At 34.7% G+C, this 15,534-nt stretch overlaps 1 protein-coding gene across 1 annotated transcript; it reads left to right on the top strand.

The window, feature by feature from the left end:
• Window positions 1–1,890: 1,890 nt before the first annotated feature.
• On the top strand, window positions 1,891–2,859 carry LOC139874786 (hydroxyethylthiazole kinase-like). The gene is made up of 3 exons (XM_071862185.1): window positions 1,891–1,968; window positions 2,476–2,602; window positions 2,657–2,859. The coding sequence occupies exons 1-3, from the start codon at window positions 1,891–1,893 to the stop codon at window positions 2,857–2,859; spliced, it is 408 nt and encodes a 135-aa protein (XP_071718286.1).
• The last annotated feature ends 12,675 nt before the right edge of the window (window positions 2,860–15,534 follow it).

Below are 15,534 nucleotides of genomic sequence, written 5' to 3'. Positions count from 1 at the left end.
TCTATCTTTAGAATTCGCGTCAATTAGTAGATCGGTTTACTAATTCTTAGGTTACCAAGCAAAAGGGGCATATTCGGCTTCGATCATTCACCCATATAATGTAGTTTCATTTACTTGTGTCTATTTCGTAAAACATTTATAAAACTGCATGTATGCTCATCCCAAAATATTAGATTTTAAAAGTGGGACTATAACTCACTTTCACAGATTTTTACTTCGTCGGGAAGTAAGACTTGGCCACTGGTCGATTCACAAACCTATAATAAATATGTACATATATATCAAAGTATGTTCAAAATATATTTACAACACTTTTAATACATTTTGATGTTTTAAGTTTATTAAGTCAGCTGTCCTCGTTAGTAACCTACAACTAGTTGTCCATAGTTAGATGTACAGAAATAAATTGATATATATTATCTTGAATCAATCCTCGACCCAGTGTATACACGTCTCAGGCTAGATCACAACTCAAAGTATATATATATTTGGAATCAATCTCAACCCTGTATAGCTAACTCCAACATTACTGCATATAGAGTGTCTATGGTTGTTCCAAATAATATATATAGATGGGTCGATATGATATGTCAAAACATTTGCATACGTGTCTATGGTATCCCAAGATTACATAATATATTAGAATACATGTATTATACAATATAAGTTAGCTAGGATATGATTAATATAGATTTGTTACCAATTTTCACGTAGCTACAACAAGTAAAAATATCCAATCTTGTTTTACCCATAACTTCTTCGTTTTAAATCCGTTTTGAGTGAATCCAATTGTTATGGTTTCATATTGAACTTAAGTTTATGAATCTATACAGAAAAAGTATAAGTTTATAGTCAGAAATATAGGTTACAAGTCATTTTTGTAAAGGTAGTCATTTCAGTCGAAAGAACGGCGTCTAGATGACCATTTTGGAAAACATACTTCCACTTTGAGTTTAATCATGATTTTTGGATATATTTTCATGTTCATAAGAAAAATCATTTTCCCAGAAGAACAACTTTTAAATCAAAGTTTATCATAGTTTTTAATTAACTAACCCAAAACAGCCCGCGGTGTTACTACGACGGCGTATATCCAGTTTTACGGTGTTTTTCGTGTTTTCAGGTTTTAAATATTTAAGTTATCATATCATGTTAAATATATATATAAATGTTGAGTCATTAAGTGTATGAATACATATTAAAACACTACATGTGAGTCGTTAAGTCATCGTTAGTCGTTACATGTAAATGTTGTTTTGAAACCTTTAGGTTAACGATCTTGTTAAATGTTGTTAACTCATTGTTTATTATATCTAAAGAGATGTTAAATTATTACATTATCATGATATTATGATATATTAATATATGTTAGTATGATATATATACAGTTAAATGTTGTTACAACGATAATCGTTACATATATGTCTCGTTTCGAAATCATTAAGTTAGTAGTCTTGTTTTTACATATGTAGTTCATTGTTAATACACTTAATGACATGTTTACTTATCATTTCATGATTAAACATAGTGTATCAATATCTTAATATGATTCATATATACTTAGTAAGGCGTTGTTATAACGATAATCGTTATATATATCGTTTCGAGTTTCTTAATTCAATAAACTCAATTTTATGTACATAAATCATTGTTAAAATACCTAATGAGATACTTACTTATCATAATATCATTTTAACTATATATATAATCATATATATGTCATCATATAGTTTTTACAAGTTTTAACGTTCGTGAATCACCGGTCAACTTGGGTGGTCAATTGTCTATATGAAACCTATTTAAATTAATCAAGTCTTAATAAGTTTGATTTCTTAACATGTTGGAAACACTTAATCATGTAAATAACAATTTCATTTAATATATATAAACATGGAAAAGTTTGGGTCACTACAGATAACCCTTATTGAGATGATGAACTACGAAAGGGCGGTTATGGCTAAGGCTGGAGTCTAATCGTTGGCAGGGGAAAAACCCTACACAATGTGTAGGTAAAACCCTAGCTGAGAGGCTAAGGCCGTATCTCATTGATTGTATGTGATTGTTATTCCGTAGAAAATGTTGTGTTGAATGAATGAAGTTAGGGCTTATATTTATAGTGAAACCCTAACCCTAAATGCCCCTTAATTCATTCTAAATCATTCCCAAATAATAGCCATAAATGAAGTAATTATGGTTAGGAAAGGATCACAGTTAATTAAGGATATGATTGTTTCTTGTGCACTAAGTAAAGTTGTGTGCAACCCTTTGGTCTTCTGATGCACCCCTTCTCATTGCCTAGGTGCACCCCGTCTGGGCGCACGATGCATTCCCTTCTGGGTGCACGATGCACTCCCTTCTGGGAACACTCCTTTCCGGGCGCACCCCGTTCTGGGCGCACTTCATCTGGGCGCACCCTAAGGATAGTGCATGACTTTAATCAATAAGTGTGTGCAAGCACATCATCAATATATTTAGGGTGATGATAGCTTGCATGAATCTAGTGATGCTCTTGAAGCTGCAAACTCTTTAGCTAAATCAAGTGTTAGTATAGTAGTGATTTCAGGGTCAGTTGACTATGTTACTGTTGGTCAACAAGTCATTGGTACACATATCGGAGTGAAATTGATGTAAAAGATAACCGCGAGTGGATGCGCAGTTACTGCCCTAATTGTTGCTTTTATTGCAATCGACCCTACTAACGCCTTTGAAGCCATAGTTTTTGCATTTGGTTTGGCTGGTGAGATTGGCAAGGATTTGGCGAAAGGGCCTGCATCGCTATGTATTCATTTGATTGATTCACTCAATGGGCTCAATGAGGATACTGTTCTTAATTTCGTCAACATAAAAAGCTTCTCGTGAATAGTTCGTAAGTTTGTTTCTGATGGAGGTATTTTCTCTTTTTCACTTCTGTTAATCCCTGATATCACATCATTTATACATTTTATTATTCGCGATAACGGTTTATAAAAGTGTTATTTTGAGAATGATTGAAGATTTTGGCTAGCGGATAGAAATAATGTTTTCATCTTAAGAGGAGGTTTTAATTATATTTTGGACGATTTTAGAGGATTTTGAGCATCTATCGAGCAAAAAACAGCAAGAAGACAAATATTAAACTCGAGCTGCCGTTCTGCTACATCTCGCGATCACGAGGTGCATTTTTGAGATAGCGAGCCACTTGATTCCAGGCACGAATTTTTCCATTACTGGCGCGAGTTTTGATAAGTAGTTGGAATATTTCAAATGCATGCTCGCGGTCACCAGTCCACAAGTTTTGGTCGCGATTTCATGAAAAGAGGACCTCGCGACCGCGAGGTTCAGGTCGCGGTCGCGAGGTGGTATGTCGGCCATCTGATTTGAGCAGCTCCCTATAAATAGGATTTAAACCCCAAATTTTTATGCAGTTTTTATCTCACGAATATTAGAGCTACAGTTACGTTTTTTATAGCTTTTCAAGGTTATTTTGAGATATTCTAACACTCAGATTATCATTTTATCAAGATTTAATCATTGGTAACTATCTTTTCTTTTCTTTGATTTATATCATGATATATTTTGATATATCTTTGTGTTTATGTGCTTTTATTATGACTATGGCTAGCTAAATTCATATTATTCACTTAGATAGATGAACCTAGGTGAAATGTTGCTAATCTTTATGTCTTTTTAAATTAATTGCTCTTGATCCATGATTCTTAATTGCTCCCATTGATTGATCTAATTAGTTTTAGGTGTATTGATTGAAGTAACGTAAGTTATTAAATTGATAAACTTGCCTAGTTATTGAAAAATAGTATAGATTGGTTGAATTGCATGCCGGAAACTAGTGTAATTAGACTTATTTGCTAAACCATTAATTGAGTAGGTAATTTTGAAGCTAAAAAGAGACACCAATTTATCCTTCATTTGAATCACCATCTTGAGTAGTTAGTTAATTGATTGTGTTCTTAAGAAGCATGCGGGAAATCACCGTTATTAACTTACACTTTCATGATAATTAGTATCTAAGTGAGGTTAGTTGATCTTAATAGAAGCAATCTATATCCTAGAGAATTGTATCTAAGTGAATACCCTTGTCTCATTGAATTCGTATTTTTTTATTTGCATTCCTCTGTTTATTTAGCATTTTAAAATCAAACTACCTTAGTTTTTACTTAGAATAATTACTAGTTTTAAATCCTTAAATTCAACTGCTCCCTGTAGACAAACCTGAACTTACACGTGCTAGCTACATACGATTGAGATAGTTGCTCATTTATGTGGAGTTAATTATTAGGTTTAGTTTAATTTAAATAGGTGTAGAATTAGTTTAATTTAAATAGGTGTAGAAAACACACATCAATCTCCTTCTTGGATATGTTTTTTTCTCTCTCGTTTTTACCCTAATTCCTTTGTGTTTTGGGTTGCTTTTAATAAGCTTGTTTATGCAACTGTTTGACAACTTTTGGTTATTTAAGAAGTTATTTCATAAAATGACCAAAAGGAATATCTCTGTTGGGAGATAGAGTAATTAAGCAACTTTTTTATTTTCTTAAACAGTCATTTTGTTAACAGAAATTGATCCCCGGAGCAATCATCAATCACCACAGATCATTTTGTGCAATTTTGCTATAAAACAGGGACCATGCATGTATATCTATGAAAATTGAAGGTTAGACCGCGTACATTTTGTGTCAAACCTTAAGGGGTGATCTAGTGGTTGTGTGCTTGGAAATCTTCAAAGGAGACCAAGCTTGCACAATCAGTGCTTGCATTTTGAAAATATAACACTTGCAGAACTTTTATCTACCAACACATCCAACTCTCTCTCTCTCTCTCTCTCTCTCTCTCTCTCTCTCTCTCTCTCTTTCAGCCTTGTCTTTCTCTACATCCTCTTATGTATTCCGAACTCTCGTAACATTAGCATGATGATCATAAGCATCTGTTACATCGATTGACCAGTCATAGACCTCATCCTCATAGGTTGCAGCCAAGGCTTTGGTAGACTCATTAACAATTGGAATATTCACTTTGTTTTTGGGTTCTCTACTCTGATTATGAAACGATTTGTGAAAACCTGGTTGTTTAGGCTTACTGCAGTTTCTTTTGAAATTACCCAATTCATTGCAGTTGTGTCATCTCACTTTGTTCATGTCGAATCCAAACTTCATATTCTTGTTAACACCCAAAGTTTTCTCACCAGTTTTCTGCAAATATTTCTTAGCTATGTGAATAACACTACCCATGGCCCAAAGAATGTCCATTTTCTTCATTTCATTCTTGTCAATTTGCTCATAATCTTCAGCTTCCAAATGACTGTTACCAATATGACCATTCAACAAATCAGTGTATGAGTTCACAACCATCGCAACTAAAGCCATGTCCTCCTCTACCCCCTTGATCATCCTCAAATGAATACTATTAGTTTTGAGAATCTCATAATTATTGTCTTTACTGGAAGAGGAATGAGGAATAACACTCTGAGTGGCATAAGTGAAGGTATGAGTCTGACTGTTAATTGTAAAGGCAGTTTGAGGTGGAGCATGTGTCTTGGCAGATCTTATAGGCAGGTGATTTATAAAGTGATGGATTTTGAACTAACTCAAGTCTCTTCAATCGTTCTTATAGTTCTAACTCCTTAGCCTGTAACTTGGTCACAAAACTACTAAATGGATTGTACGCTATAACACAAGTAGTCTCAATCTGTTGAACAATCGGATCCCACTTAACTGGAAAATCCTCACGAAAACACTGCATTATCTTCCTGTGAGTGAAAGTAATATCAAATCTCTTCAACTCAGTTAACAAATGACGATATCAAGCAACAACAGCTTCTAGAGTCTCGTATGGCTGGACATCAAACTTTTCCCATTCCTTCTTCAGAACCTTACCCTTACTCCTTCTATACTCATCACTACCCTTAACTCCACTCTCGTTAGCATTCCAGACATCATATGAGGTTGTATGAGTCTCAAATTAATTGGTGGAAAACTTTTATTTGAGAGAGCTTTAGTATGATGACTACAGGTCTTACATTCAAGACTATAAGTCTCTCTCTCTCTCTCTCTCTCTCTCTCTCTCTCTCTCTACGACAGTAAGTTTTAATGCTGTTTTAGGTTCTGCAGGTCATATCTCAGGAAATTTGTATTCCTCTTTCAAACAGTTGAACATTCTAGTGTCGATTACATTAAGTGTAATGTAACAACCCAACCCATTATCCAACCGAAAACGCTTATTTTTTTTTTAAAAAAAGTCCAGTTTCAGGCATATGGAGCGCCGCTCCAAAGTAGCCTGTCCACTTTCTTTTTATGCTCGTTCGTAAAACACGTTTCTCAACACTTTTAAAAGAAACAAATTATCATAACACGTCAATATAAGTAAAACTAAGAATTTCCCACAACTAAAATTTAGTTTTACAACACCGAGCCCACATCGACCCAAATTACGACAAGTGACCATTTCGACCCATTTTAGTTTAATACAAACATAAACCGAGCATGGCGATTGGGAATACGCTACCCAATCCTAATCAAATCCAACGGTACGTCTTCTAAAGCAAACTACGCAAGTCCACTAGTCCCCACACTTACCCGAGCCATCCTCCATGCAAATCTATAAAAATGTAAACAACGAGAGGGTAAGCTAACGCTTAGTGAATGCAATAATTATACACATACATATATAATATACCTACTTGCAAACACTTACTCACATACAGCATACATACTAGCAACACAATTAGCTTATCATCACAAGTACAAAGCTATAACCTTTAATATCACAAGTTAGCACAACAATATCATATATATAACTCGAACAATATAATATGCTACAATACAACACAATAAACCATGGTTAACCAATCGTACAAGGGAATGGCGCTCGCGAAAGGCCATTGGAGTTCATAACTTCCATTAGTGTACTTAGCACCTCGTATCACTAACCCCCGGGTGGCATCTTAACACCTCGATACTTCACCCTCGGGTGGTGTCTTAACACCTCGACACTTCACCCTTTATTATGGAGTGGCGTCTTAACACCTCGACACTTCACTCCTAGGTGGCATCTGAACACCTCGATGCTTCACCTCGAGTGGCATCTTAACACCTCGATGCTTCACTCGTCACGTGAAACGTGGTGTCTTAGCACCTCAACACTTCACATCTCACGCTACAACAAATAGATACATTATATACCTACACATATAATTATTCCACTCACCTTGGAATGCCTGCACAAGTCATGTACATCATGATCTTCGTCCTCAAATCCGAGCAAGTAACCACCTATATCACACATAGGTACAATATACACATAAATAGCCATTCTCTAAAAGGGAACTCGACACAAACACCCTTTAGCCGAGGGATCACACCTTGCTCGCCAAAACCCGCCCATTTAATCTACTAATGGACTCAAACCAATTACCACTTCGGGTGGTAATTCAAACCAACACAACAAAGTACGATTTAACCCAAATCATACTTTAAACCTATTAGACCAAACCTAGGTCTTAATGCTAAATTACTACTTAGGTAGTAATCATTTCAAATGCCAATTACACCAAAACCTCAACACGTGCAATATTGACCCATAACACGGTTGACCACGTTTGACTAAATCTTAAAATATCATTTTTAACCCAAAATTACTTCTCGCCAGTAATTACATCCAAAAACATCATTTAATACTTAACAAAAGCGTTTAACATCCATTTAATCTAAATTAGTGTCATCCTCAATTTTGACCCAATTCAAATTACCCATTTTGACCAAAGTCATAAAACACCCCAAAATCACTAACGACTAGTGATTATATTTTCAAGACAACCACTAACACTTAAATCAAGTATCTACCTACTTGATTTACCAAAACTTGACTTAAAACTTAATTTAACACCGAATCAAGCTTGTCCCAATATACCCATTTGACCCGTTTTAACCAAAATTAGGGTTTACACCCAAAAACCAAGTCAACACAAGTGTTCTAACGTTTAACCAATACACGCAAGACCCAAACTCATAATTTCATCACTCGAAACCCTAAGTCACCCATTTAGGCTTACTTACTTGAATCTTACCCAAAACCCCCAAATTTCACAATAAAATGGGTTTATAACACTAACTAACACAAACCCTAACTCAAACAATAATCTTAACAAAGAAATTCGGATTTAGAATTTACCATAACAATCAAAACGTAGCCGAGAACGAAAGAAACAACTTTAACATCGCACCTTTGATCGATTCAAGCTTCATCTTCATCAAAGCTCCAAATCTCTCTCTAGAATCTCCCTCTCTCTTTAAGATAAGATGAAAGAGATGTGTGTATGTCAAAATGATCCAAAAGTGGATCTAAAACTGCTCTAAGTACCACAAATCCGTCCACAAGTGAAAGGACCAAAGTACCCCTCATTTAACCCTTTAAAAATGCTGAAAATTGCATCAGACGCTATCGGAGCGCCGCTCCATAAGGTAGAGCGCCGCCCCAACCTTCAGGTCAGTTTTCAGTAACTTGTTTTGGCCATAACTTTTTGACCGTAGCTCCGTTTTCGATGAATCAAATATCGTTGGAAACGTAATAAGATTTTCTTTCCAATGGTAAGGCTTTGAAACATCAACACAAACTTTATTTGGGGTTGAAAAGATGCGTACACACCTTGTCACTTCAGACAACGTCCAGTTTCCTTCGACGTTCGAGCAAGCAACACGTACGTGCTTCGTACACTTCATACACGCATCGTACACCATAAATACATTATGTACAATAAATATTTAGGTCTTACAACTCTCCCCCGCTTAAACTCGATCATGTCCTCGTGATCTTCGTCACTCAACCCATCCGGACCTACACCCTATGGTCCTTCGACGTACTTTCGAACTCGAAGTCTACGAAATTTCCCGCAACCCGAAGATCTCACACCGCACTTAAGCGACCCTTCCGATGAATCACCCCCTTTCAACTTAGATCTCCATCCGCGATTTACCAAATCCACGAATCCGAGCACTAGAAACTTACTCAATCCCTCACATCAGGAAGAACTCAACCAATCTCGTACCGAGATATCACCCCTTTAGTGTACCCTTAACAAGTACAATGCCAATAGTAACCACGTCCCACAATAAGGTCAACATCCAAAACGACGAAGACCGAGTAAAAGTAAATCCTTACGGATAACACTTACCACTTAACATCCCTTCAAGTTATCTCGGCTATAACTCGCAACAAGCTACATCCTTAACTATATCACCCAATGCGATCTACTAGGTCCACTACGCCGTGAACCAAGTCTTGCATTAATCCAAATCGAGAAGGATTTATGTCGCGTCAAACCTCCGGACTTCACCGACTCGTAAACCAACCAATTAAGAATGTTCTATGAATCAAGAACCAACTTCCCCCTGTCTGCACCACCGGGTCATTTCTTCGACGAAGAAATTTTGGTATCGCCAAATAATTACACTAGGGACACAACTTTCCCATCAATTAATCCACACACGACCATCAGTCTCTAAATTAATGCAGGACGACAATAATACACCACGTGCCAAACAACTCACCAATACTCGACACAGGGTTTCTCCCCTAAACCCTGCAACACATCCATACAATGCGGCTTCCTAGCACTAGCATGGAAACTATTCGTGCACTAGAATCCTGTCAACAGCGAATTATCATTCCAACAATTCGCAATTCCTCACGCGACCTTCAAAAATATTCACCCACACTCGGTAAATCCTCTTACCTAGACCGTCCGTTAAGGATAGCCTCGACATTTCAATGCAACCAACACGTCACATCACTAGGGAACACAACCCCACAAAGAAACAATATCCGCGTGTCTCTATGTGAGACAATCGGAACCGGCACTCCGCGCCTCACAATCGTCCATAAAATGGAATAATCCACTGACGATTTCCACGATCACGTTTCCCGAAAGGGAAAATATAGTATCCATACCGAAATCGAACTCGTACCTACTCAAAAGTACTATCCGGGTTTCGCACCAACCCAATTTTACATCACGATAGCACCCGAACGACAGTTTCATTCTCTTACTCCGGAATCTCAAACTTCATATTTGGTCTCATACCGCACATTGGTACTACACGACCACTTTACATAAGAAGACTTACACTCCCTTCGATCCCACCATCACAATCTTCACGTATACCATTATGGAATTGTAACTCACAATCGTAAAGCACGATCTCGAGTCGACATTAACAACCTGTGATGCCCCGTACAAAACCATCGTGTACGAATCATCAACAACATGATCATTACAAGGTTAAGTACTATATGCTGTAATTAAAGAAGTTGCATTCATGATAAAAAGGTGATGTCATAACCGACATCAAATGTTTTTACATTTCAAAAGCTGGCTTCACTAAGTAGAAGCAAATAATAAGTGTACGTAACCACAATGGTCGTTACAAGTCATAGTTCAAAAGTACGAATGTTTGAATGCAAAGTAAAGTAGTCATGCGATAACAACTCTAAGCAGCGGGTTCTACAGCACGACTAGTACACAGCGGAAGCAACCTCAAGCACCTGAGAAATACATGCTTAAAAACGTCAACACAAAGGTTGGTGAGCTATAGTTTAAGTATAACAGTATGTAAGGTAGGCCACGAGATTTCAGTGCTACAAAGAGCGTTTCAAAACAGTATGATAAAGTATATGTTAACCGTGGGCACTTGGTAACTAACTTAACGTTTAAAATAACCCCTGAAAGTACACTTGGCGAGTGCGTATGTTTACGAAGTATTAAACACTCGTTGACTGCTAGCGCGACTAGCCCGAGTGGAGATGTCAAACCCTATGGATCCATATCTAAGATTCGCGTTCACCGGTTCATAAACCAATGATTAAACGTTACCGAGCTAAAGGGAATGTTTCTGCCGTTATATAACCCACACATATATAAAGTTTAAGTACTCGTGCCTAGTATGTAAATCATAAAATCTGCATGTATTCTCAGTTCCCAAAATAAGTTAAAGTAAAAAGGGAATGCTATAACTCACAATGATATGTAGCGGTAAGGTAGTAGTCGGGAAGGGTGTGCAAGTAAATGGTCCGAAGTCCTCAACCTAAGTCAAATAGTACTAAGTCAGTAAATCGTCTTAATAGGTTTAAAAGTATGTAATTAAGGTCTTAAGGGTCATCATCATTCATCATTAAACAAAAGGCGTAAGGTAGGTTTCGTTTATGAAAGTAGCTTAAAACAAAGTCTGACTTCAGTCAGTCACCACGGCCTCTACCCTTACTGAATTAAGGTGAGACCAGTGGCCATGGCTCCGCCTATGAGTCCCTTAAGTGTGGTAAAATTTACAGAAGCAAACTCGTCTTGGTTTGACCGTGGCGACGGTCTAAGTGCGAGTAGGTCAGAAATTTCTGCACAACGTTAAAGGACATAGTAACGATCGGAGGGCCATAAATCCTAAACCGTAACTCGGATTAAGATGAGTCCTATATGAAAAGTTATCTACTCAAAAAGTTCTATCTAAAAATCAAGGTTAGAACAGCCCAGGTCTACTGGTCTGTTCCAGAAGCATCAGGTCAGTAGGTTTTGGACAGAACAGTGAGTTTAAAAGGGTTCCGGTGGTCTTGGTGCTTGATGTTCATCATGGTTCTCATCCTTGATGCATATAGCTTCAAGTGTACAACTAATTGATGTATCTACATCATCTTAACCAAGTCTTGACCATCATAACCCATGTGCAAGTCTAAGACATGAAGCACAACTCACTTAAGAGTTGTATGAAGTTTGATGAACCAAAGTTGCATCAAAGTCTTAGATCTAACACATACATGGACTTTAAAGCTAATAACAAGTTACAAACTTGAAAGTAAACTAACTAATCAAGATCATAAGTAGTAGAACATAGTTCTTAGTTTGATCTTGAAGATCCAAGACTCAAAAGTCTAGATCCAAAGTTATATTTAAAGAAAACTTATTTGTGTGTTCTTGAACTTTCAAAGTTAACTTAATTTGTTCAAGAGATATGAGATCAAGACTAACTTGTAGTACTTGACCATATAAACTAACTACATGAAATTAAAGTGCATAAATTGAGGAATTAAACTTAAATAAACAAGAAAAGATTCATGGTGATAATGCTAAAAACGAACATATATTTCATAGCATTATTCCTCAAGAAAGACAAGCTTTTAGTTGCAATTGTTCTATTTAAAAGTGATATTCGTTTAAATAATAAAAGGTGAAGATAAAAGACAGATTCGACGAATTGAAGACACAAACGACCAAAAAGCTCAAAAGTACAAAAGACAATCAAAGAGATTCAAATTATTGATAAGAAACGTCTCGAAATTACAAGAGTACAAGATTTAAAACGCAAAGTACAAGATATTAAATTGTACGTAAGGACGTTCGAAAATCCGAAACCGGGACCAGAGTCAACTCTTAACGCTCGACGCAACGGACTAAAAATTACAAGTTAACTATGTATATAAATATAATATAATATATAATTAATTATATTAATTATATATATATTATATATATATTATAAACCGTCGACAAGAAAGACTCCAAAAGGACTGAGCTGTAATTTCAAACTCCACAACTCGCGGAGTTTGAAGGCAAAAATGCCGCGAGTCGCGGAGCCCCAAAAGTCGAAAATCCCTATAAAAGCAAACGAATTCTGATCGCAAAAACCACCAAATATATCCATCTCTCTATCTATATCGTATATATTTATATTTATATTTTAATTTTAATTTTAATCCTAACAATAAGGGTATGTTAGCGAATGTTGTAAGGGTGTAAGTCGAAATTCTGTCCGTGTAACGCTACGCTATTTTTAATCATTGTAAGTTATGTTCAACCTTTTTATATTAATGTCTCATAGCTAAGTTATTATTATGCTTATTTAAAATGAAGTAATCATGATGTTGGGCTAATTATTAAAATTGGGTAATTGGGCTTTGTACCATAATTGGGGTTTGGACAAAAGAACGACACTTGTGAAAATTAGACTATGGGCTATTAATGGGCTTTATATTTGTTTAACTAAATGATAGTTTGTTAATATTAATATAAAGATTTACAATTGGGCGTCCCTATAAATAACCATTTACACTCGATCGGACACGATGGGCGGGGTATTTATATGTACGAATAATCGTTCATTTAACCGGACACGGGAATGGATTAATAGCCACTAGAATAATTAAAACAGGGGTGAAATTATGTACAAGGACACTTGGTATAATTGATAACAAAATATTAAAACCTTGGGTTACACTCAGTCGACATCCTGGTGTAATTATTAAACAAAGTATTAAAATCTTGTTACAGTTTAAGTCCCCAATTAGTTGAAATATTTAACTTCGGGTATAAGGATAATTTGACGAGGATACTCGCACTTTATATTTATGACTGATGGACTGTTATGGACAAAAACCAGACGGACATATTAAATTATCCAGGACAAAGGACAATTAACCCATGGGCATAAAACTAAAATCAACACGTCAAACATCATGATTACGGAAGTTTAAATAAGCATAATTCTTTTATTTCATATTTAATTTCCTTTATTTTATATTTAATTGCACTTCTAATTATCGCACTTTTATTTATTGTTATTTAATCGCACTTTTAATTATCGTACTTTTTAATTATCGCAATTTTATTTTATCGCACTTTTATTTATTGCAATTTCATTATCGTTATTTATTTTACGCTTTAAATTAAGTCTTTTATTTATTTAATATTTTACATTAGGATTTAACTGCGACTAAAGTTTTAAAATCGACAAACCGATCATTAAACGGTAAAAACCCCCCCTTTATAATAATAATATTACTTATATATATATTTGTATTTCTATAAAAGTAAACTAATATAGCGTTAAGCTTTGTTTAAAAAGATTCCCTGTGGAACGAACCGGACTTACTAAAAACTACACTACTGTACGATTAGGTACACTGCCTATAAGTGTTGTAGCAAGGTTTAAGTATATCCGTTCTCTAAATAAATAAATATCTTGCGTAAAATTGTATCGTATTTAATAGTATTTTCCTGCAAAAATATAAGCTATTTTATATACTACTCTGCTAAAACATCAAGTATTTTTGGCGCCGCTGCCGGGGACTCTTAAACGCCGGAAGCGCAACGCTAATATAAAAAAAAAATTTATGTATTTTTAAGATTTTGTTAAATATTTAAGTTTTATAAAGTTTCTTTATTTTTATATAAGTTTTATTTAAGTATTTTGTTTTTATTTAAAAACATATAAAAAAAATATATATAAATCTAGTTTTAAGATTTTTATTTATAAAATTATAAAGTGATTCTATTTTTATTTAAGTTTTAAATATAAGTTTTTATTATACACATATTTTTTTTTATAAACAGAAAAAAATTAAAAACAGAAAATAAAAAAAAATAAAAAAAAAAAACGCGTCAGTTTTAAACTGTTCCAGGTTTGAATTTCTGAACCTCGCGAATCGCGGGGTTTGATGCCTTGAATACCGCAACTCGCGGAGGGTACCTGACACGCAACAGAACCCTAATTCTGCATTAATTACGGGTAATTAATTATTATTATTATTATTATTTAACCCTAATTATTATTATTATAATTAGTTTTATTTTAAGTTTTACTTTTTATTTAATTTGTTTTATTTAGTAAATTAGTTTAATTAAATTATAAAATTAATAGTTTTAATAAATAAATAATATAAAAATAATATTTTTATAAAAATTGTACTTTTTACAACTTTTTGTATATTTTTATATTTTGTCCCGTTTTAATCGTTGTAGCGTAATATTTGTATTTTTAGCTCATATTTAGTTTTAAACTTAGATTTTGCCATAGTTATTTTTACTCCTAGATTTTTAGTCTTTGCCGTAGAATTCCTTAAGTGCTTTTTCTTTAGACTAAGATTTAGGTACTTTAGAATTTTGCGACGCCTTTTTAAGTTTTAGTTTCTTTTTAAGTTATTTCCATTTGGGATATAGTTTTACTTGTAAGATTTAATATTTTTAGACGACTTTTACCTATGTATCAATTATCATTCCAATTAGTAATCTCAATTTGCGATTATAATTTTAAGTTAGTTGTAGTAATAAGGTTAGGTTAGTCAAGTATTTTTAAGTTTTATAAGTTTCTTTTATTTTTCCGTCACCTTTTATTTTTCAACCATTTTTCTTTTTCAATCTTTTTCCGACGAACTCTTTTTCTTTCTTATTTCTCGCTATTCTAGTTTTTAGGACATAGATTTTTATTCTACTTCTTATCTAAATTTCTTAAAATTACGAAATTTTTTTTTAAGTGGTTAAATTGATAGACATAAAAATTTTCTGGTTCGTAGTAATAGTTGGATTTGTACGTGGACCGGGTTATTGGAGCCAAACAGTCCTCAATTATATTGAGACCAAATGAATCCTGCCCCTCTGCTGCATCTTTTGGCTATTCAAAACGTGGGCAAAATCAGAAAAGTCTATTAATTGGATAACTTATTATAATTTTTCTTTCCTTTTAAAAACTAATAGGATATTCAGTGAATGCACCGAGCAAGACG

Source organism: Rutidosis leptorrhynchoides, chromosome 11 (assembly GCF_046630445.1).
Source record: "Rutidosis leptorrhynchoides isolate AG116_Rl617_1_P2 chromosome 11, CSIRO_AGI_Rlap_v1, whole genome shotgun sequence".
NCBI classification, from domain to species: domain Eukaryota; kingdom Viridiplantae; phylum Streptophyta; class Magnoliopsida; order Asterales; family Asteraceae; genus Rutidosis; species Rutidosis leptorrhynchoides.
Note: the sequence above shows the minus strand (reverse complement) of the source record. Positions and strands in the feature narration are given on the sequence as shown.

What these genes read in the sequence shown, in the direction of transcription:
- LOC139874786 (XM_071862185.1), top strand. Translation starts at nt 1,891, where the DNA reads ATGGAAAAGTTTGGGTCACTACAGATAACCCTTATTGAGATGATGAAC. An exon ending in CGGTTATGGCTAAGGCTGGA is followed by an intron (nt 1,969 to 2,475) that starts GTCTAATCGTTG and finishes CAATATATTTAG; the next exon opens with GGTGATGATAGCTTGCATGA. An exon ending in TGTTGGTCAACAAGTCATTG is followed by an intron (nt 2,603 to 2,656) that starts GTACACATATCG and finishes GTGGATGCGCAG; the next exon opens with TTACTGCCCTAATTGTTGCT.